Source organism: Urocampus carinirostris, chromosome 8 (genome assembly GCF_059441175.1).
Source record: "Urocampus carinirostris isolate Australia breed hairy pipefish chromosome 8, RoL_Ucar_1.0, whole genome shotgun sequence".
Taxonomy (NCBI): Eukaryota; Metazoa; Chordata; class Actinopteri; order Syngnathiformes; family Syngnathidae; genus Urocampus; species Urocampus carinirostris.
In genome coordinates, this window is record NC_142356.1 from 1,435,443 (window position 1) to 1,459,441 (window position 23,999).

The 23,999-nt window shown below is 41.7% G+C and overlaps 1 protein-coding gene across 1 annotated transcript; it reads right to left on the reverse strand.

Annotated features, from left to right (window-relative positions):
- Nucleotides 1–1,401: 1,401 nt before the first annotated feature.
- lrpap1 (low density lipoprotein receptor-related protein associated protein 1) lies at nucleotides 1,402–10,995 on the reverse strand. Its single transcript, XM_088341249.1, has 8 exons — nucleotides 10,487–10,995; nucleotides 8,542–8,686; nucleotides 7,145–7,275; nucleotides 4,085–4,205; nucleotides 3,859–4,017; nucleotides 3,702–3,784; nucleotides 1,669–1,845; nucleotides 1,402–1,608 (listed from the first exon to the last, which is right to left on the reverse strand). Exons 1-8 carry the CDS (start codon nucleotides 10,652–10,654, stop codon nucleotides 1,540–1,542), a joined length of 1,053 nt encoding a protein of 350 aa, XP_088197375.1. The 5' UTR covers nucleotides 10,655–10,995; the 3' UTR covers nucleotides 1,402–1,539.
- Between the last annotated feature and the right edge of the window lie 13,004 nt (nucleotides 10,996–23,999).

A 23,999-nucleotide genomic window follows, 5' to 3' on the forward strand; every position in this document is an offset into this window, starting at 1 on the left:
TAAGGGCTTTACAAATACACATGACTTGAAATGCTCTCCAAAAATTCCAAGCTTCACTTTGCAGGTAAATAGTCAATGTCCTATATTGGAATAAATAGTTATAATTGTATGCCATAGAAATAAACGAAGACATCAATAAAATCATATGAAACCCAAATATAGGACATAAATGCAATGTATTAGTTTATGAATTTTGTCGTTGAATTGTGTATTTTGTTGTTTATTTGATCACAGATTTGGTCATTTATGTGTCACGTACGTTGTCATTTATTTATGGATTTATTTTGTCGTGTATTCAACCTCAGTGGAAATGTTTCAATCTAAGCTTAAAACTTACTTCTACTCTATAGCATTATGAATAACCTAAACTTCTCATGTGAAGCCCTTTGAGACTCTTTGTGATTAAGGGCGTCACAAATAAAAATGACTTGACTATTCTGTTGCACATTTTGTATTTTCTTTCTTTCTTTATTTTGTCGAGTATTTTTTAGTTTATTTTGCCGTCAATTTGTCGCGCATCTTGTCATTTATTTATTTTGTTTTTTTTATTTTGTCGTTTACTTTGATGAACAAATGGGCGACGACGCTTATCATCCAATGGGTGAAAAGCTCAGCCAACTCGACCCGCCCCCCTCATTTGAATAATATTCATTGGCGACAAAAATACGACTGAATCCCGGAATACATCGTACTGCATGTAAAGATGCACAGATATGTGAATACGTTGCGTTTGAAATTCTTGCCATGTTTTTCAACAAGTTTGCTTAAAAATAAGGCCGGCGCTGCTCTCTGGTGGCTTTGCATCTTTTTTTCCGTTGAGAATAACAGCACTTGGCATTATTTGTATTGCATTGTCCTATGAAGCGTCATCACTCACTACGGGTCACATTCAAGAGGACAGTTGCTTGCTACACCTAAACAGGGCATTATGTCTGTTTTCCGGTCCAGAGCATTCGCTCTGAAAACGCCGGTCTACTAGTGATCCCAAGAGCCAAGAAGAAATCCAACAGTGTTTTCCATTGGGGGCCTTCGTGCTGTGGAATGCTCTTCCCCCTGAGATTCCATCTGCAACCTCAGTGGAAATGTTTAAATCAAAGCTTAAAACACACTTCTATCCTATAGCATATGAATAACCTATATTTTATGTTGACAATATCTGTATCATTTGCCCTCATGTGGGTTTTAGATCAGGGGATCTTGTCATAATAGTTTTCTTTGATCTGTGCAGCACTTTGAGACTCTTTGTGATAAAGGGCGTCACAAATAAACATGACTTGACGTTTATGTGATGTGTTAAAGTATTTATCAACGTGTTCCTTTATGTGCTTTTTGGCACACATTTGTCGCTATGTATTATTTTGATTTCTACATGAAGCAGGATTACGACTCCAAACAAGTCAGTTGATTTCAAACCCTAAAAAAAATCATATCATTTATTACAGAAGCGTGCAATCGTTTTCATACAAAAAAAAGTGTCCTGTGATTGGATAGAGTGACAGTGTTGCAAGTGACTCAAGATTCGGACCTGGTTCTCGGTCCTCACAGCTCGTTGTGGGCCAGACCTCGAGCGGAGATCTTGTTGTTCAAGTCTTGCATGTGTTTCTTCATCTGTGAGGAAAACGAGACAGTTAGAATTCCGATCGGTTTTCGGGCGTTCTGCTCCGGCACCTTGTAGGCCATCTCTCGGGTCTTCTCGGCCAGCGTGTTGTACTTGTCCTGGTTCCTCTTGATGTGCTGCTGGTCTCCTAAGGCCTCCACGTGCTGAAGCTTCTGGTGGGAAAGCTCCAGCTGCTCCTGGTAGTGGCTGTGCTTCTCTACTTTGGTCTCAAAGTGGTGCAACTCCTCCTATAAAAAAACAAAACAATAAGACTGTTAGGTAATAGGGTGGGTAAGAAAGCAGAACAACTGCAGGGAAAGGCAGGCGGGTGCTTTTCCAAGAGCCTTGTTCCATCCAGAACAAGATAAGAGACACTCAAGCTTGATTTAAGCATGTGGGAGAAAGCAGCAGTATCCGCACTCTCACCAATTTGGCTGCTCCTTCTGGATTTTTTTGACAAGGTTTGCATCCAATTTACACCTTTTCACAGCCAAATTCAAGCACTTTCGAGGCCCATTTTCCAATTCCCGTTAAGAGGAAATCCAGTGCGAATCATGTATTTTTTTGCAATTTTCACTTAAAATAATAAATATTAAAAATAATAAATATTAAAAATAATATACCCTTTAATTTTGTATTAAAATACAAAATAAAAATGACATCATAATTACATACATTTCTTCTTTTATTTTAAAAATAACAATGTAAAACATTGTTTAAAATATCAAAACCATTTTGAATGAGTACATAAAGAAATAATAAATGAAAAAATAAAAAAATATGAACAAATACATCAATTAAAACAAAGAAATAGTCAATTATTAAGGCACGTGCACTTTTTATATACTCAAATTTATACACTATCAATTTTGTCGTGTGTGTGAGTGATGACTACGGATGTATACCAAATAGACGTTGATTTACAAAAAATAAAAATAAAGTGTTTTATACATGTGTTGTTACAGTCAATTTAAAATAAAAAAATACCTTATACCTTGTTTCTTGTAGCTCTGTGCATTTGTATATTAAAGTATTTGTATATATTCAGTACATGTGCTAGGGATAGATGTGACTGGCAAAGGTTAGTTTAAAATGGCTGATTATCTCAGACATAAAAAACACCCCACAAAAGCTGACTCGGCACTTTTGGTTGTGTTGACTCAGCATTTTCCCTAGAAAAACATTCTACTCTTCTAAAACAGAATGACATTGAATAGCAACACAATATTTTAGAGGAAGTTAAGTAAGTTACCCTAGATGTGAAAAATTCCCCAAAAGCTGACTCGGAATGTGTGCAGCCCTTTGAGACTTCTAGTGATTAAAGGCTATATTGACTATTGTCCAGTCAAGTCAAATCCCATTTCTTTGTTTGGCCCTCAATCTCAAGATGTCTCAAAGGACCACACAGATTCCAATGACACTTGATCTTGTGCGGAAAAGCCACGCGTGATCTTTCGTCCTTAGACATGAAGGATTTTATACGATCGAATACAAATTACATTTAATGCAAAAGATATTCACTGGCTGGGCTGTGGTGCGATGTCAGGGCACCCTGGTGGAAAATGTTGTTTACAGGAACGGCGGGAACGGGACGCAAGGCTGATAAGATAATCAGCACATCCAGACGCAGAAAGGCCCTGATGACGTAGAAACGCTCGGTGTTGTTTTGAGTATTCCAGACATCGCAACGCTCTTCGACGAGATGGTGAAGCCCAGGGGGGGGGCTTCCTTGGCACGGCCATGGCAGGAGCCGGACACACCATTATGCAGGGAGAAGATGGCCAATAGGAGAAAGCTAAAGGACGTCGCTAATTCAGCCGTTTTCGATGGAGTACACTTTGTCAAATTGATAATGAAATTAAATCTGCCCCCGTGTGAAAATGGCGGCTGTCCTGTTTCCCTCAAGAAACCAGCGCGCATAAATTGTTAGGTGAATATAGGTTGTGTTTGGTTAATGGAGTCAGATAACTCGTTTGAAACGGTAAACGGTACATTTTGATATTACTTCCCAACAGACAAAAGATTCAAATCGAGCCGAACGAAAGCAGCTAACATTTTTGTTGGAAGGGATAAAAAAGTGCATCTGATTTCGGGACAAACCAACCTTGAGGGAGTCCAGCTCCTGGTCGCTTAGGTTGGCCCTCTTGGCCGCCTCCCACAATTCGATGACGCGGGGCTCCCGGAATTCTACGGGCGGAAAAGCAAGAGACGGAAACATCAGTGAAGGCTTCCTTCTTCAGTCGGCACGCAGACAAACCGACCGCCATCTTGGGCGAATCCCTCGTGGCTGATCTTGCGGAGGCGCTCGAAGCCTCGGTTCAGGTCGCCCATCTTGCTCTTCAGCTCCGTGTGCTTGTGCCAGACTTGCCGCTCGCCGCCGTCGTCGCCCTCCAGTGGCGAGATGACGTTTTTGTGAATCTCTGGGGATGCGGTCCTCCGGCCGGTGAGTTTATTCTGCGCCGAGGACGGACGGAGATAAAGACTCACCCTCGGTCCTGCTGACGGTGTCCATGAGGATGTTGTACTCGTGGATTTTGTCCTTGTGGTGCTGGAACTCTCGCTTCAGGTTCAGCAGCTCGTCCTCCGTGAACTTGCCTGAGCTTGTGGCCTGAGGAACGAAATGACTTAAATCAGCCCGACTTTTCTAAATACAGTACGGGGATACGGTCGCCCCGACCGACGGTTACGATTCCTAGTGTGGAATAAAAGGGGTTTTTTTCTCCCCTCGTTGCAGCATTCTCCCCACTTTACCACATTTGAACTGCCCCAAAACTCAAATTCAAACACACTGCCCTATCTTTGCTTTCGGTTGACGTCATGCAAAATGATGCTCTGCTATCGGTTTGCATCACGAATATGGAGGTACACCGATATCCACAACATCCCGAGGGATATACAGAGACCACCGGGATCTCCCTGGGTGATCTACCTGCACGACAAACGACGGAGACGGCGGAGGGAGCGAAAGTAAAAGCGAGGCTGCCGGTCGGGCCTAGCCGCTAGGCTAAGAAGGCGACCACACGGACCGGCGATTCCGAGCATGTTCCTGACCAATGCCGGATCCATCGTCCACAAAATGAGTGAATTTGAGCTGCGGATCGCCACCAACAGAGACGACCGAGACGGAGACTCTGGCAAAAACAGGGGTGGGGGACTATGCGCTGCAATAACAGCAGAATCATTGACACACACTGCTCACCCGATATAGAATTTCTATCAGTATCGCGTAGACCAGGGGTGTCAAACTTATTTTAGCTAGGGGCCATATGCTAGAAAAAAAAATCTCTCGGGGGCCGGACTAGTGGATTACAGTATAGCGAAAGAAAGAGGGTGAAAAAGAGAGAAAGGAAAAAAAGAGAGAGGTAAAGAGAAACAAATGAAAGGGAGAGAGAAATAAAGAGAGTACAATATAGAAAAGGAGAAAAGGGATACAAAAAATGAGAGAAAGACATAGGAAGGTAGAAAGCAAGACAAAGGGAGAGAGAAAGCATATAAAAGAATGAGAGAAGAGAAGGAGAAAGAGACAGGGAAAACGAGCGAGTGTGAGATACTGAGAGAGAAAGAAAAAAAGAGTGCGGCAGAGAGAAAGTGAGAAAAAAGACATGGCAAAAGAGAGAGAAAGAGAGAGGGAAAAAAAAGAAAAAGTTAAAGTGAGGAAAAAAAACAGCGCAAAGGAGAGAAATGAAAAGATAAAGAGAGAGAAAAAGTGAAAGCAAGAATGAGAGCGATAGACAGAGAGAGTGAAAAGTGAGAAGAAAATGAGAGTGCGTGAGAAAGACATAAAATGAGAGGGAGAAAGAGAGAGACCGCAACAGTTGTTTTGTGAGTGGCACCTTTCATTTCATTTAATTTCATTTTTCATTTCATTTCATTTTCACCTGGCTTTGGCGACATCAAGTGGCCATATTTGAAACTTCAACTCATTGTTCTATTGTGCTTCATTTTTTAATGTCTCGCGGTCCAGTGGGGCAGCAGTGGCTCAGGAGGTAGAGCGCTTGTTTTGGGATCAAGAGATAGCAGTTCTAATCCCGGCTCCTCCGTGTTACATGTTGAAGTGTCCTTGGGTAAGACACTGAACCGCATATAGCCCCAATAAGCAGGTTAGCGCTTTACATGGCTGCACGGCCACTATTGGGAAATGTGAAGCACAATGTAAAGTGCTTTGGGAAGTCTTGACTTGAAAAGCGCTATAGAAATGCAGATCATTTCATTAAAACCCTTGGCGGGCCTGATCATGTTTGACACCTGTGGCGTAGACCCTCTATCTACCGAGAGAGCTAACTGTGGTCATTGTGATAGTTGTTTACGTTCCACCGGATGCTAACGTTAACCTAGAGCTAAATCTCCTGCCCGCTGCTATCAATAAACAGCAACTCGCACACCCCGACTGAGCTTTTATCGTCGCCGGCGACTTTAATCGGGCATGCTTAAGGACTGTACTTCCCAAATTCGTTCAATACGTGGCCTGTGCAACCAGGGGGGGAAAACAATGGACCGTGTGTACAGTCACATCAAACATGCGTACAGAGCTTCCCCCCTCCCCCACCTCGCTGGATCCGACCATCTCTGTCTGTCCCTCACCCCCTTATACACCCCACTCTGGAGAAAAACAAAGCCTGCAACAAGGACAATAAAAACATCCTCTTTGTTCCTTTATCTTCTTTGTTCACTTCTATCCTCACTGTAAAATGTGAACCTGGAGTGCCACGTCCAATTTTGTTGTCACAATACGTTCAACCCATTTTGTAACAATGACCATAAAGGTATATATCCTATTCTACTATTGGATGAACTCTAAACTGCAATGCCCCCTATCTCACTCTTTGTTCAGTTTGAAATGTTCTGCAAAAAACTTCCATTGGTTTGACTATGGGTCTAAAGACTTGCAGTAACGGTAAAAGGAGAAATAAAAAACATGATAACCATGGGAACAAAAACACGCAAAAATTAAGAAATATGAAGAAGTCTCAAGCTAAGTTGCATGGCCATAACCAATTGATGATCGGGACTATTGTCAATAAGGGGATAAAAGAAAGAAAATCTTTAAGGACACGATTATCCTGGCAAGCGGTTTAAAATCAATTCATTGTCAATCAATCATTTCGGTCTCCTCCTCTCCTCTGCATCCGCCCACTGACTCCGCTGTACCATGTGAAGTCACGTCACACCAAAAGTAAATAAAATGTCGATTTTCATGTACATTTCTCGATGACGTTATATAATATTGTGCATGCATATTAAACATAAGTAGTACTTACTGTATACAATTTTTGATTTTATCGGAGATACCCAGAGGTTCGGAATTAATTCTCTGAGGCTTTTATCTCTTGCAACAAGGCCATTTCACTTTCTCACTTAAAAACAGATTCATAGTATAATTTGGTAAATGGCACTTAAGCAAATTTTCATGTTGATTTAAAGTGGGACGACAGCTCCCTAGTTATGGAAGAAATGGAGAATTTCCTTTTCGGATTTACAAAGCAAGCTGTTTTGTCTACTCAATGTCCGATCGATTTTCTTTTCCTGTCCCGTCCACAGAGTTCAGACCTTGTTCCACAGTTTATCCAGCTTGGGATCTTCAAAAAGGTCTCCGTCTCGAACGTCGTGGTCCTTCAGGGAGTTGCTCTCCAGAGCCCTGGCGTCTCGTTTGCCGTCCATCCCGTACTTGGCCAGGATGACTGGCAAAACAAACACACGAAAAGCATGTCAGCAGTAAGTTTTATTTTATATGGCGGTTTATCATCGCAGGGTTCAAAAGTCAGATCGGGACGTTCCTGTCAGGGCAGCAAGGATCAGGTGTAATACACACCTTCATGCTCGATATAATGTCGGTATCAAATGGATCGGGATCGATGCTCCCTCTAAGCTGCGCGTGTGCGCAATCGCGCACTGCCCAGAGCTTTTCTGGGCACAAAAAAATCTAGCCAGCACACAAAAATGAGGGCTCCAAATTGCTAATTAAGAAGCGAATTAAGTCAAAGTTACAGTGCATAAAGGTAAAAATACACGGGTTCCCCTGACGCTGTGTTCTAAATGCGGTATTTTGAAATCAAGGTCGAAGTACAACGAAGTTGAGTAAAGTCAGTAGAGTTTTTTGAGAACCGGCTTCTTCGGCTCGGCTCACTAAAAGGAACCGGCTCTTTCGGGTCCTAAACGGCTCTTCAGGTTGTTTTTGCTTCTTTCATCCCAACATGACCAAATATGATGTAAAATGATGCACAAAATGACTTAAAGGAAGGGGGGAATAGAACAAAAAAGAAAAAAATACCAAAATGAAAAAGTAGTGAAAAGCTGAGAAATTAAAAAAAAAGAAACAAAAGGAAGAGAAAAAAAGAAGGACTTTTTTTTTTAAAAAAAGCCAGAAAAAAATAAATTGAGAACAAAAAGAAAAAACGTAACAGCCAGGAAAAAATAAACACAATGAGATTTTTTTTAAAGGAATTTAAAAAAAAGTAGAAAAAAAACACGGAAAAAGAAGAAAAAGTTTGTGTTGCATTCAAATAATCATATTATATCAAGTGAATCTTGTTTCCAACATTGTTACTTCCACCCAAAAATGTAATTAAGTACAGTTCTGTATCTTGCAACAGACTCAATAAGCCCCCCAAAATGTTAGTATTATGCGACAAAATATATCAGGAAAAAAAAGAAATGGAAATCTTGTGAAAGAATTGTAAAAACAAATGACGTTTGTAGGCAATCGTACATGAGTCGATTCATTCAAAAGAGAAAAATAATTTTGCATTCCCGGAAACTCAGCAAAATGTAACGTGATGTCAAGTTTTGGACATGTTTGATAATGTTTTAGTTGCCACACTTGGGATTGCTGTTGCTCACTGTTGTTTCAAGCGTTGCTCACCGACTTTGTGCGAACGCTCAGACCCATAAGGAAAATGACAGGGAACCTTGATCGTGATATACTTGGGGACACGTTTTGGCCTCACCGTTGAAGTTTCTCCGGAGTTGGGCCTCTTTCTCTCCGTTTTCATCCAGGCCCTCCACCTTCCATTTCTTCCACTGCAGCTCGGCTTTTTCTTGCATTTTCAGGTCGCTGTGCAGCTCGGCTTGCTTTCCGGGAGATAATTTCATCTGATGAAACAACCAAAACAATATCTTTCACCAATGTCATTCTTGAGAAATTCACTCGGCTTTGTCATGTGATGAACGATTTGTTTAAATGGCATCGTCTTTTCGACATTGCAAACAACATACAGTAGTGAGTGATATTAATGACTACCTGTCAAGTTGTAGGTTTTTGCCGTACAAAGTACGTTTATGATACATTTTAAGAGGTGTACGACGAACAAGAAAATCTGTACGGAAAAACACAAATTTGTCAATGATGGGGACCATCCGGTATACACAGACTATCACCAAACGGCAAATCAAATCGAGTAAAACGAGTTCGCCGCGGTAGCCTCTATCTCAGTATCGTTTTTTTTCGTTGCAAACGAAGCGAGCGCTTTGATGTAGTGAAAGCAAGTCCGTCTCTTTTTAGAGAAGCGGCTTTTTCGGCTCAACTCATTCAAGAGAGCCGGCTCTCCAACGGCTCACTTGCTTTGATGCATTATATTACGAGTTATTGTGTTGTATAAAGAAGTTGAAAAACAAGGAAGTATGAAAGGAGAAAATGAAAAAAGACAGGATTGCGGTTATCCCTTTAATCAGTATATTCATCATCAGCTGCACCGCTCATCCTCAGTAGGGTCGCGGGGGTGCTGGAGCCCGTCCCAGCAATCATCGGGCAGTGGGCAGGGGACACCCTGAACTGGTTGCCAGCCAGTCGCAGGGCACACGGGGACAGACAACTCACTCGCTCAGTCACACCTAGGGACAATTTGTACCGGCCGATTCACCTGAAATGCATGTTTTTGGAATGTGGGAGAAGACCGGAGTGCCCGGAGGAAACCCACGCGAGCACGGGGAGAACATAAAAACTCCGCACAGGAAGTCCGGTAGCTGGATTTGAACCCATGCAGGAGGTTCTCATGACCTCAGAACTGTGCCGCACACCCGCTAAACACTGCGCCGCCGTGCTGCCCAATCAGTATATTACCAACAATAATTTAATCCAGAAAATGAATTTATAATGTGAATAATAAAATGTATTATTCTACTTAATTATACTTGCATGTATTTTTTCCTTCTACAGTGAACGTCCAAGCGACTTCATTTTATAATAAACCTCATTCATGTCGAGCAACTCAGGATCTCACAACAAAATGTCTATGAACAATACATATGATATAACGAAACACATGTACAATACAACATGTTAAACTACATAAACACGTTTAAAATATATATATATATATGGTGTAAGATTTTTTTTTTGTATTTTGTAAGGGAAAATACGACAGTTTGTAAGGGCAGGGAGCCCTGGAGCTTGACAGGTATGTTAATGACTACAATTCACCGACGATAAACAAATACAACGCGGCTCCTATTTAATCACAGAAAGACAGACTATGTAGAATACAAAATAAGGATAACATTATTATTTTACCAATAAACATAATTGTTTCAACATGCTTCAATGTACTTCCGCCATTTTTAAACAATTTTCCCCGTACAAAAACTGTTGAACGAGGTACACGATTTGAAATGATAAGATATGGGGGAAACCTATCGATTGAGGGGTTTGCAAAGAGATTAGACATGGCACTCCAGGATGTGCCCTGCAACTGGCTGGCAACCAGTTCAAGGTGTCCCCTGCCCACTGCCTGGAGATAACTGGGATGTGCTCCAGCACCCCCGCGGCCCTACTGAGGATAAGCGGTGCAGATAATAGATAGATGAACGGACTACAGAATAAACACGTCATCAATATTTTAAAGATATTGAAAGGTTTCAGTATTGGTGTCCTTTTTCTTACTAAACCGTACTTACCCGCAATGCTTTGTTCCAAACTTGGTTCAATTTGGAGATTCTAAATTCGAGAGTTTGCTCCTCACCAGCGTCGACAAACTTGTTAGGCTCGTTCGACTCCCGGGAGTATTTACTGGCCATGACGCTTACGCAGTAGAGAACAAGCACTAACGACAACAATTCCTTCATTTTAAACGACTAACACAATTCAAAACACAAGAAAATAACAAAATAACGGACTCCACAAATCACAGACGGACGAGTTGCCGTGGGGAAAGAAGGTATTCGTTTCCGGGTTTGTTGCATTGTGGACTATGTCGTTTGTCCACCGTTAACTGCTTTGAAACACAGCGCATAAAAAACTACAAGTCTCAAAATGCACTGTCGCCTTGTTGCTAGGTACCAGAGTCAAGTCAGGTTTTCGAAAATATTCACTGGCCATTACGCATACACCGTCACAAACAAGCACTCATGGAAAAAAGCCTTTCGTTTTAAACGTGAAATATTGTCAAAACACAACAAAATATGAGACGAACTCGACACAACAGTCTTGTCGTTATGAGTCACGTGAGAAAAAGGCTGCCATGTTTATTTTATTTTGCATGTTGGACCTTGTAGTTTAAAAACACAGCCCTGCAAAACTACAAATCCCCAAATGCATGGCCGCTTCGTTGCTTGGTAGCGTAGGCTGCCAAATTTGACAGTATTTTCAGGATACTTCAAGACTAACGAGCAGTATTAAAAAATAACACCACGGCCGTCAGGAACAAAAGAAAACAACGAAGAAACTATTTCAAAGTAAAAGTCCCCCGAGCAAAGAAGCCACTAATTTTCAGGTATGTGGCATCGCGGACTTTGTAGTTTGATCCACGGAACTCGTTATCTGCGAGAACAGCAACACTGTCCCTAAAGACTACAAGTCCCAGAAACGCGTGGCTTCGTCGCTTGGTAGCGTGAGCTGTCAAACGCCTGGTTAAATCGATTTTGTTTCATTCTTTCTTCATCGTTTTTATTTTGAAATTTCGTTTGTCACTTTATATAAACGAGGTCATTTGTTTTACGTTTGACGTTTGGATAAAAATAATGAAAAAGGGAAGGAGGGACACCCAACAAACGTTATTTTTAATGATGTTGCTTTTATTGATGTTTCTGGCATTTTGTTCAAATTCTGTTTGGCAAATACAATGTCAAGCATTCTCAATCGATTTTCATTTTTTGCCAGAATCGCCCTGTATTTAGCTCATCTATCTCTTTCTCATCTATCTTCCTATCAACTCTAACTAGCTTCCCAGTCTCTGCAGAAGAATAGCAATACCAGAGCATGATGCTGCCAACACCATGTTTGACGGCGTTGGCTCAGGAGGTAAAGGACTCGTCTTGGGATCAAGAGGTCATTTCCATTTACATTTTTGATATCCAAAGTGAGTCGAAGCTCTCCTCTATTCGGATGGAATTCGATTTGCGGATGTCAAGTGAGCGTCTATTTCCAGGAAAGAGCAGAAAAATGTTCTCTTCCGCCACAGAGAGAGCCCAAATAGCGAGACGGATATTGCGTGGCAAATATTGACCAAGTATCGATTGATAAAGGATTGTGCTCGGCGTCCGCTGACCTTTTCTTTTCTCCGCCCTTGAGTGGGAACCTGGTTTAATTTAATTCGAGAGGCTCCTTTGCAAAAAAAAAAACAGGGGCAGTGAACAAAGCAGACGAAATGAGTGCCGTTGATTTTCTTTGCCTTTCTCCGCACGAGGAGTCTCCGACGCAGCGCTGCCAGTGAGGACGGCCAATTTTCTCTTTAAGAGCATAGCAATTCTTGCAAGCTTGGCATCCACCTGATACTCCATTGTACCAGCACAAAATAAAGGGAATCAAATGACCTTTTTCCTTTACGTGCACGTTTATGATATATTCTAACTGAAGAAATATGAAACATATTGTAAGTAGTACGTACTTCCTATTTAGTTATTGTAACATTTTCATCTGGGGGAAGGCAATTTGTATCCTGGGGGGTCTACTCTTTTATGAAAAGCCTTGTCCTTCCAGGGATCGGCTGTGGGATTTTGCGGGGGCGGGACGGACAGACGGACGCACGGACGGACGCCAGAGACACGTCCAGATGGTCCGTGGGAGTGGCGGGAAAGCAAAACAGGACGGAGCGAGCGGTGGCCAATTTTCACATTCGAGCGAGAACGTTTGCACAAATTCCGAAGAGGGAAGGAACGACGAAAACGAATGAAAGGATAAAAAAAAGAATAATGGGCCTATAAGTAAAGGGTTGAAATGGAAAGAAGGATGCTAATGCTACATGCTAATCTTGAGCAGCTAGCGACCCCTGGTGGGAACAGTTCATCGCTAAAGCTAAATATGTGCTCAGTTCATGCTGAGGACGAATACAATTGATTGAATTTCAATTTTCCAACAATTTAAGAGAGAATCTGCGTCTGTGATGCTAGTTGCTAATGCTAATGCAGCGAGTGACATCGTCTGTGGTATCAACTGATTAAGTAGAGCTAGTTGCTAATGGTGTGCTCGCCGAATCTAGCGACCCCTACATTCATTCTAATTGATAGTAAAGCTAACCGCTAACCGCTAAATTCAGTTCGAGCTGACGATAGCCAACAACCAAACAAATACAATTGATTGAATTTCCATTTTCCAACAATTCAATAGAGAATTTTTGTGCTAGAATCTGTGTCTGTGATGCTAATTGCTAATGCTAATGCAACGAGTGACATCGTCTATCAACTGATTAAGCAGAGCTAGTTGCTCATGGTGTGCTCGTCGCAGCTAGCGACCCCTACATTCATTTTAAATGATAGTAGAGCTAACAGCTAACCGCTAAATTCAGTTCGAGCTGACGATAGCCAACAACCGAACAAATACAATTGATTGAATTTCCATTTTCCAACAATTCAATAGAGAATTTTTGTGCTAGAATCTGTGTCTGTGATGCTAATTGCTAATGCTAATGCAACGAGTGACATCGTCTATCAACTGATTAAGCAGAGCTAGTTGCTAATGGTGTGCTCGTTGCAGCTAGCGACCCCTTACATACATTTTAAATGATAGTAGAGCTAACAGCTAACCGCTAACCGCTAAATCCAGTTCGAGCTGACGATAGCCAACAACCGAACAAATACAATTGATTGAATTTCCATTTTCCAACAATTTAATAGAGAATTTTTGTGCTAGAATCTGTGTCTGTGACGCTAGTTGCTAATGCTAATACAGTAAGTGACGTCGTCTATGCTATCAACTGATTAAGTTTCCGTTTCCCTTCCCCCGCCTTTTTTCCTGTTCTTTTCCCGTTTCTTTTTTTTCTCTTTTTCTTTTCACATATATTTTTTATTTCTTCTTTTTTTGTTATTTCTTATTCTTGTATTTCCCCCCCCCCCATTTTCTTCCCATCATTTTTGTCCATCTTTCGCGTTCTTTTTCCTTTCCAATTGACCTTTGTTATTTTTTCTGATACTTTCTTTCAGTTTTACTTATTCGGTTTTTGGTTTGAATTCATATCATCATTGAAATCATTTCCCAGTGTGCAACGCAGCACAGGGATAAACAGAGTGTCATCAACACGGCCTAGAAATTCATGGGCTGCTCTCTGCCCAGTTTGGAGTACAATCCAGGTTTCTCGCTGTCCAATCTCCCTGTAAGTAACGTTGTTATCAATTCAAACGAAAACAAATAATAATATGAATAAGGCGTGTATGTCTTTTTGGACCAAGCGAAAGCATCCAAAAAGGTGCCGTTTTGCTTTCCCTGAAATAAAAAAAGGCCGCGACAGGAGACTCGGCACGCCCCTTTCATTACGTCCTGAAATCCTTCTCGTCGAGGAAACGGGGCGAGGGTGACAAATTGCCGCCACCGAAAACTCGGCAATTGGCTTTTATGAACTCATAATTGAATAATGGGACTTTCTTCCATGTTCTGTTTTAATGGGAAGCGTTGCCACGGCAACCACGGCGAGCTGCCGGAAAGACTAGAAACCTCAACCGCAATCTCTTCTTTTTTTCCGTTTTCCCAAAATCATTCAGATCTCTTTCCCTCTTTTTCTCCTTCCTTCCTTCCTCCCTTCTGCCCTCCATTCCTTCCTTCCTGTCTTCAATCATTCTTTCCTTTCTTCCTTCCTTTTTTTCAATCACTCCTTTCTTCTTTCTTTCCTATTTTGTAACCCTACCATAAATCCTTTCTCAATCACATCTCTCCCCCTTCACTATTGAAACATTCTTTACGGCAGGGGTGTCAAGCATGCGGCCCGCGGGCCGGATCAGGCCCGCTTGAGGATGGAATCCGCTGAGGGAAGCGCAAGAGAAAAATGAGCTGCGGGTTGAAATATGTCCACTTGATGTTGCCAAAGCCAGATGGCTCTCACAAAGATGCTGTACTTGTATTTCTTTTTCTCTCTCACTCTCTTCCTCCCTTTTTCTCTCACCCTGTGACTCTCTCTTTCACTCTCCGTGTCTCTTTTTTTGTCACCTTCTCTCTCTGTGTCTTTTTACCTTATTTTGCTCTCTTCCTTTGTTCCCTTTCTCTCTTTTTTTCTCTCTTTTTCTCCCTCTTGCTTCCCCCCCTTTCTCTTTTTCTTTTTTATTTGGATTTCTATCTTTCTCTTACAGTATTGACCTGTCTCTCACTATTTGTCTTTTTTCTCTTTTGTTTCTCATGTACTCTCTCCCCCTCTCTTTTTCTCCCTTGATTTATTTATTTGTCCCACCTTCTCTCTTTTTTTCTCCATCCTTTTCTCTTATTTCTTTCTCTCTCTTGAATCTACTAGTCCGGCCCCTGAGAGAATATTTGTTCTATCGTGTGGCCCTCGAGTTAAAGAGTTCGACACTCCTGCTTTACGGTTAGCTCGGTGCGAGTTCGTTGCCTCTATTGTACGTCCTACGCCGTCGAATCACAATCTGGTTCATCTCAGTGTACCGATCCCTCTCCTGCCTCTTGGACCACAACCCCGGCGTCTTTGGTGTTGTAGATACTATTACCTCGATACCGAACTCCCCGTGTACAAAACCCAGGCTGACTGGCACTGTTTTTTAAGCCCTCGCTTTCCTGACAACACTCGTCGGATCGTTTGTGAACCTACGCTATACGCTAGGCAAGCTTTTGTGACTCCTGACTCCATCCTGCCCTGTTGTTGTGTCTGATTCCCGTTGCCGACCTATTTTCTGGACCCGTTTATGTTTTTGCTCCTCCGTCCCGACCATCGACCTGTTTTTCCTCGCTCTCGACATTACCTGCGCTCGACACGGAAGTGCCACTTCCGCGTCCCTTCTATCTGTTACCCGTGACCGACGATCCCCGGATCGTGGGTGCAATTCCTTTCCTCCTTCTAAATAAAACTGAGTAAAACGAACGCGATTGGGTCCCGTCTCCGTTCCTGGTCCCTGACACCGTTAGCTTCTTCAAAACAACCTTAACTAGTCCCAGGCCAAAGTTTGGAGTATAACATCGCCAACAGAGCTACTAGCTTCATTGGAAAATAGCATGACTTCAGTGTTTAGCTCAAAATAAGCCGCTAGCATCACTTTAGCCGCTATTGCTAAAAAAATGGAGTTGCTCATGCCAGTTTCACAGACTTTTAACTTCAGTACCAAGACTTTACTAACGCTAGCATTGTCTACATAACTGCTAATGCTAATTTACCAAGCCTTAGCTACTAATGCTAGCGTTTTCTACATGACTGCCGATGCTAGTGTTTTTGTCGGTAAGAAAATGGTCAAAAATATACGATGCGCTAATGAAATGGAAAAACCGTTAGCTTCCTCGAAACAACCTTATATAGTCCCAGGCCAAGGTTTAGCGTATAACATCGCCAACAGAGCTACTAACTTCATTGGAAAATAGCATGACTTCAGTGTTTAGCTCTGATTAAGCTGCTAGCATCACTTTAGCAGCTATTGCTAAAAAAAATGGAGTTGCTCATGCCAGTTTCACAGACTTTCAAGTTCTAATGCTAGCACGGTCTACATGACTGTTAACACGAGTGACTTTGATTATAAATCTACGGTGTAATTAGCCACAAATACTCGAAATTCTTTAGCGTCCTAAATAAGACAATAGCTTTGTTTGGCCGCAGGGTTGACTTAAGATAATTCAGTCGCTCATTTCACTACCACAGACTTTAATAATGCTACCATTGTCTACATGACTGCTAATGCTAGTTTACCAAGCCTTAGCTACTAATGCTAGCGTTTTCTACATGACTGCTAATGCTAGTTCACAGAGCCTTAGCTACTAATGCTAGCGTTTTCTCCATGACTGCTAATGCTAGTTCACCGAGCCTTAGCGACTAATGCTAGTGTTTTATACATGACTGCTGATGCTAGTTTACTGAGCCTTAGCTACTAATGCTAGCGTTTTCTACACGACTGCTGATGCTAGTTCACCGGGCCTTAGCTACTAATACTAGCATTTTATTCATGACTGCTAATGCTAGTTCACCGAGCCTTAGCGACTAATGCTAGCGTTTTCTACATGACTGCTAATGCTAGTTTACCGAGCCTTAGCTACTAATGCTAGCGTTTTCTACATGACTGCTAATGCTAGTTTACCGAGCCTTAGCTACTAATGCTAGCGTTTTCTCCATGACTGCTAATGCTAGTTCACCGAGCCTTAGCTACTAATGCTAGCGTTTTATTCATGACTGCTAATGCTAGTTTACCGAGCCTTAGCTACTAATATGCTAGCGTTTTCTACATGACTGCTAATGCTAGTTCACCGAGCCTTAGCTACTAATGCTAGCGTTTTCTACATGACTGCTAATGCTAGTTCACCGAGCCTTAGCGACTAATGCTAGTGTTTTATACATGACTGCTGATGCTAGTTTACTGAGCCTTAGCTACTAATGCTAGCGTTTTCTACACGACTGCTGATGCTAGTTCACCGGGCCTTAGCTACTAATGCTAGCATTTTATTCATGACTGCTAATGCTAGTTCACCGAGCCTTAGCTACTAATGCTAGCGTTTTCTACATGACTGCTAATGCTAGTTTACCAAGCCTTAGCTACTAATCGGCTCGCTACAACGGGTCAGGTGTATCGACATTTCGTTCTGTGTACATTGTTACAAAGAATGACAATACAAAGGAAATTATTATTATTATTATTATTATTAATGCTAGCGTTTTCTACATGACTGCTGATGCTAGTGTTTTTGTCGGTAGGAAAACGGTCATAAATATACGATGTCGTCAACCCCCCAAAAAATGGAAAGATTATTAGCCTCTGAGAAATTGTATTTTGTTTCTGGTCGTATTTAGCATACATTTTCGCTAAACAATGTGTTAGCTCCTTTACAAAATAGCATGACTTTGGGGGTTAGCTTTACTTTAGCCACGTGCATCACGTTAGCAGCTATTGTTAAACTGTTCAGTGGCTAATGTCAGTTTTATGGACCTTAATTACGAATGCTAATGCTAGCATGATCTTGACTAATTGTCATCTTTATTGCCGCACATTCAATGAGCCATTAAATACAATATCAAGAAGAAATGAGCATCCGATTTATTTCTCAAGTCCGTACGACGTCTTTTGGCATATTTGAGCAGAAAAAACAGTTTTTTATAGTTTTGTTTTCGCCTTCTTGGCTTTTTCAACGGATTGATGACGCAGGGGGGGACAAATGTCTTTCCTCAGACTAAGAGACAAAACTGGGGAAAAGGGCAAATGAGAAGAACAATGTCAAGAATAAATTAGACAAAAAACACCGAGATGTCCTGACAAGAGACATCTGAGGAACGGGGACAGAGAGACAGTGAAATGAAAGAAAGAGAGAGAGAAAGAGAGAGAGAGAGAGGGACAAAAGAGAGGAAAAACAGGGAAACGAGACCAAGAGAGAAATGCAAACAAGAGAGCGAGAGAGTAAGAGAGAGAGAAATGAGAGAGAAGAGAGACAAAGGCAAGACAGACAGAGATAAGATAGAGACAGACAGACAAAAAAAAATAGATTGAGAGAGAGAGAAGAAGTATGGAGAAAGAGAAAACTAAACAGAGATAAACAAAGGGGAGAGGTCGATAGATAAGAGAAAGACAGAGAGACAAAACAAAAAACAAAAAGAAGCAATAGAAATAAAAAGAGACAGACAAAAACAGACATAAACAGAGATAAGCTAGGGACAGACAGGCAAAAAGAGTAGACAGAGAGAGAGAAGAAATATGGAGAAAGAGAAAACAAAACAGATAGACAAAGGGGAGAGAAAGATAGATGAGAGAAAGACAGAGACCAAACACAAAACAAAAAGCAATAGAGAGAAAAAGAGAGACAAAAACACAAGACAGAAATAGAAAAGGGGGAAAGAAGAAAAAATAAAAGAGATAAGATGGAAAAACAAAAAGGGGAATATCTATCTAAAGACGGACAAAACAGAGAGAGACAAAAAAGAGTTAGATAGATGTAAGAGACACAAAAGAGAGAGATGAAAGAGAAGAGAGAGAGGACTTTTTTTGTTTTTTATGGCCGAAACATTTACCTCATTTTCTCGTCTCTGTCCCCTAGACAGTGACTGAGGGACGAAGACCCCTGATAGGCCGATGGGGTGATTGCCCCGCCCCCTTCCCCATTCAAAGCTAGACTGAGGCCAAAAAACATCCGAGGACGACGACACCGTAAAAGGCTCAAAGTCGTTCTGACAATTAGGAAAAGAGATAATGGAAATAAGCGATCGCGCAAAAATAAGTCTTGCTTTGATTTCCTTTCAGGTCAAAAGTCTCAGAGACAGGCTTTAAAACTTGAAACACGGCAGTACCTCTAAAAACAAATTTCATTCATTCTGCGAGTCGCTTTGTAACCTGAAACATTTGTAAGTAAAGACAGCCCCGCAAAAGTATATATTTTTTTGATAAATCGTAAATGAGCATCGGAACATGAAACGAAAACCATCTTAAATTTCGGTTACCGCACGATAAACAAAAACAATAGAAGAAGTAATGAAACATTTTAATTTCACCGGCCTCATTGTTTACTGGTCTGCAACAGGGTTTTTTTGCCGAAAAACTGATCCAATGACGTCTGTTATTGCCAGCTTTTGAGGATAGGTGGCAAATACGCTAGGCAGACGTAGCAACATGGCAACCCTTTTTGCGAGTCATTCCTTTCTGATAATTCAGACACTTTGTGGAATTTTGCTAAAATGTCTTTTATTTGGGCTAATCGTTAGCCCATTAGCTGCTGATGGAATGACGGCTGCATCCTCCTTCTCCTCGTCTGGGAACTCCTCCTTCACATCGTTGTGTGTTTTTATACCTTTCCATTATCTCTTTTTGTTTCCATGCCCAGAAAAAGTCTCTTCCTCTTCTCCTTGTCCACTTTTCTGCATTCCTTTTTCGTAGTGTCCATTGTGAATGGCATTGTTTTGTCGCGGTTCCATACAGTAGACTGTTTACAGAATGGAAAGGAGACGCAAAGAGCATGCTGGGACTCACGCATGGGCACCATATTGCCTGGTAGATCTCTGGCGGCGCATACCGTACTGCATTCTTGACTTTGTATCCTGAAACGCCTTTGTAAATAGAGGCAATATTCACTTTGTAACCTGAAACTTTTGTATGTAGAGACATTTATAAGTAGAGGTACCGTTTCTCCATTAGCTGGTAGAAAAGACGCATTTGCCATTTCTAATTGGTCTTATTTCCTTACAAAACAGAAAAATGACTCGTAGCTATAAAATGTTATTATGTTTTCTAAAATGTTTATTATTTTAGAAATTGTCTGGTTTTACCAAGTTGGTATTGCGAGTTTTACCTAAGCACGAACCAAAACGAGTACGAGTCGAAAAGCTCCGGCGTACGAATGAAAAACACCTGCCGGAAAGCTACGGGCTGGAAAAGTACAAGTTGAAAGGCTACGAAAAAAACTTGGGGGTCAGAAAGCTATAAATACCAATCAAAAAGCTTCAAGAAAAGCTACAGGTCCTGAAGCTACGAGTCAAAAAGCTTCGGAAAAAGCGACGGGTACAAAGGGAACAAGTAGATGTCAAAAAAAGCTACGAGTAAAAATCAAAAATCTCCAGAAAAACTTGGGGGTCTGAAAGCTAGAGTACAAATCAAATAGCTACAAGAAAACCTACAGGTCCTGAAGCTACGAGTCAAAAAGCTACAGAAAAAGCGACGGGTACAAAGGGAACAAGTAGATGTCAAAAAAAGCTACGAGTACAGATCTAAAATCCTGCGAAAAACTTGGGGGTCTGAAAGCTAGAGTACAAATCAAAAAGCTACAAGAAAACCTACAGGTCTTGAAGCTACGAGTCATAAAGCTACAAAAAAAGCAACGAGTTTAGAGGGAACAAGTCGATTTAAAACAAAAAACTACAAGTACAAATCTGAAATTCTCAGAAAAACTTGGGGGTCTGAAAGCTAAAGTACAAATAAAAAAAAACAACGGTACGAAAAGCTACAAGTTCCAGTCAAAAACGACTCGAGTAGAAATAGCAAATTGACAGGAAAACCTACAGGTCCAAAAGCTACGAGTACAAATCTAAAATCCTCAGAAAAAACTGTACAAGTCAACGAGCTACCGGAAAACCGACGGGTCGAAAAGCTACAAGTTTCAGTCAAAAACGAGTAGAAATAGCAAATCGACAAGAAAACCTACAGGTCCAAAAGCTACAAGTACAAGCCGAAGAGCTACGAGCAAACCTACCGGTCGACACGCTGCTAGCGCAAATCAGAAAGCTACGGGAAAACAAACGGGTTAAAAAGCTACAAGTTCAAGTCAAAAACGCCACGAGTAGAAATAGCAAATCGACAAGAAAACCTACATGTCCAAAAGCTACGAGTTAAAAAACTTCGGAAAAAGCAACAGGTAGATGTAAAAAAAAAAAAAAAAAGCTACGAGTACAAATCAAAAAGCTAAGGGGAAACCGACGCGTCGAAAAGCTACAAGTTCAAGTCAAAAACGCCACAGGTAGAAATAGCAAATCGACAAGAAAACCTCCAGGTCCAAAAGCTACGAGCACAAGCCGAAGAGCTACGAGCAAACCTACCGGTCGAAACACTACGAGCGCAAATCAAAAGCTAAGGGAAAAACGACGATTCGAAAAGCTACAAGTTCCAGTCAAAAACGAGTAGAAATAGCAAATTGACAGGAACACCTACAGAACCAAAAGCTACGAGCACAAGCCGAAGAACTACGAGCAAACCTACCGGTCGAAACACTACGAGCGCAAATCAAAAGCTAAGGGAAAAACGACAATTCGAAAAGCTACAAGTTCCAGTCAAAAACGAGTAGAAATAGCAAATTGACAGGAACACCTACAGAACCAAAAGCTACGAGCACAAGCCGAAGAGCTACGAGCAAACCTACCGGTCCAAACGCTGCGAGCGCAAATCAAAAAGCTACGACCGAAAATAAAAAAAGGATGGGAAAACCTTCGGGTCCTAAAGCATTTGGTACACGTCCAAAACCTAAGAGCCGAAAAACTAGGAGGAGACCTTTTTATATATACAATATGAAACGGTCCCTCTCGTGGACCGCAGCTCCTTATCACTCGCTCCAGCGGCGCAGACCGTAAAAGCCGAGCCCAGATAGCCGGAGTGAGGCCGGGCCATAAATGAAGAAATAAGGACGCAAGGCGTGCGGGGTAGCAGCCCGTCCCCGTCCCGCTTCTCCTCGGCACGCTAATTCCGCTGATGTACGACGCGGCTGCGTTACGCTCGTCGGGATGACGGCCGTTTTTTGTCTCCGGGACGAAAACGGAGAATTTCCTTCCTGTTATCGGGTTCCGTACACCGTTTTTCAATTCCTCCGGTACCATTCGAAGACGAAATCCAGGGCTGATCGAAAGAACGAGAGCCCGAACCTCGTTTCGAACCGTAACTCAATATCAGAACTCTAAAATCGGTTTAATTTACAGCCCGAACCCTAGTTTCTAACCATAGCCCTCACTCTCAACCGATTTTGGAACCTCGCATTGAGTTTAGAACCCTAATGCGGAGCTCAGATTCTAGTTTTTAAACTTACACCTAACTATAAGTGTAATCCTAGCCCAAACCTCATTTCAAACCGTAACTCTATCCCTGACCTTATATCAGAACTCTAAAATCAGTTTAATCTACAGTCCGAACCCTAGTTTCTAACCATCGCCCTAAGTCTAAACGGATTTTGGAACCTAGTATTAAGTTTAGAACCCTAATATAGAGCTCAGACTCTAGTTTTTAAACCTACACCCTAAGTGTAACCCTAGCCCAAACCTCGGTTTCAAACTGTAACTCCATCCCTGACATTATATCAGAACTCTAAAATCGGTTTAATCTACATCCCAAACCCTAGTTTCTAACCATAGCCCTAACTCTAAACGGATTTTAGAACCTCGCATTAAGTTTAGAACCCTAATATAGAGCTCAGACTCTACTTTTTAAAACTAACCCTAAGTGTAACCCTAGCCCAAACCTCGGTTTCAAACCGTAACTTTATATCAGAACTCTAAAATCGGTTTAATCTACAGCCCGAACCCTTGTTTTTAACCATAGCCCTAACTCTAAACGGATTTTGGAACCTCGTATTATGTTTCAAACCGGATAATACGGAGCTCAGACTATAGCTCCAAAACTCTAAACCTTCTAATAACACCTTAGCCATAACCTTGTTTCAAACCGTAACCCTTGTGTAGAGGACTACACTGTCACAAATACATTTTTTCCTCGCCGTTCTCAACCACAAACTCTGTATAACAAGGATCGGAAATCAAAAGATGAAAGATTTGCATATGTGTGATATGTTTCATGCCAGAGAATGATTCAATTGAAATTTTGTCTATTAGCAATCAATAAAAAAACAATAGGAAAACTTTGAAGTTTTTCCTTGCCCGCATGTCGGTTTTAGATCAGGGGATGGTGTCATTGTAACCTGTGCAGTCCTTTGAAACATCTTGTGATTAACGGCGTCAGAAAGAAATAGAACTTAACTCGACTATTTTCCTTCCGTGCATTACGCGCCTGCTCCAGGACAGCAGCCAAGAGGGGAGGCCCTGGTAGGCCTTTGCCCGATGGGACAACGGGGACAAAGAAGGCCAAAACCCAGGGATGTGGGCCGTCGGTAAGGAAGACTGGCTCACAAGAACCATAAGGCCTGTGGATTGTTCCCTCCCATCGACCAAGAAGTCCGCAAAATTAGTCTCCGTGGACTATGTGGCCTAACCTCCCCAATGAGAAGCTTTTGTTTCCAAGGTAACACGAGAATAAGATAACGCAACGTTCTTGGTGCAGGGCCAAACATCATCCTGACATGCTATAAAGGAATTCTTGATCATTTGAAATGACTTAAGAACCTTAAAACCGGGCTTAGGGATCAGTGCTTTTGACCGTTACAGACTACTCCGCCCCTCACCCGCTTCCTTTCCTTTTGTTAATTAGCAGCGCACAAAACGTACCGTTTACCAAATTATTTATACATTTCAACAAAAAAAGCAAAGACATCCTACTATTCCCCTATTGGTCATGTGTCATCTGCAGCTAACTTTAGCTTTCTCTTATTGGTTGTCTTCTCCTGGCATGGCGTGTCGGCTCTTCCCATGGGCGCGCCAAGGCAGTTGTAAGT

Excerpts from the sequence above, each read along its gene's own strand:
- lrpap1 (XM_088341249.1), bottom strand. The coding sequence starts at position 10,654 with ATGAAGGAATTGTTGTCGTTAGTGCTTGTTCTCTACTGCGTAAGCGTC. Across the intron at positions 8,687-10,486 it reads TTTGGAACAAAGCATTGCGG|ATGAAATTATCTCCCGGAAA; the intron begins GTAAGTACGGTT and ends TTGTTTCATCAG. Across the intron at positions 4,206-7,144 it reads TGGATAAACTGTGGAACAAG|GCCACAAGCTCAGGCAAGTT; the intron begins GTCTGAACTCTG and ends TTCGTTCCTCAG.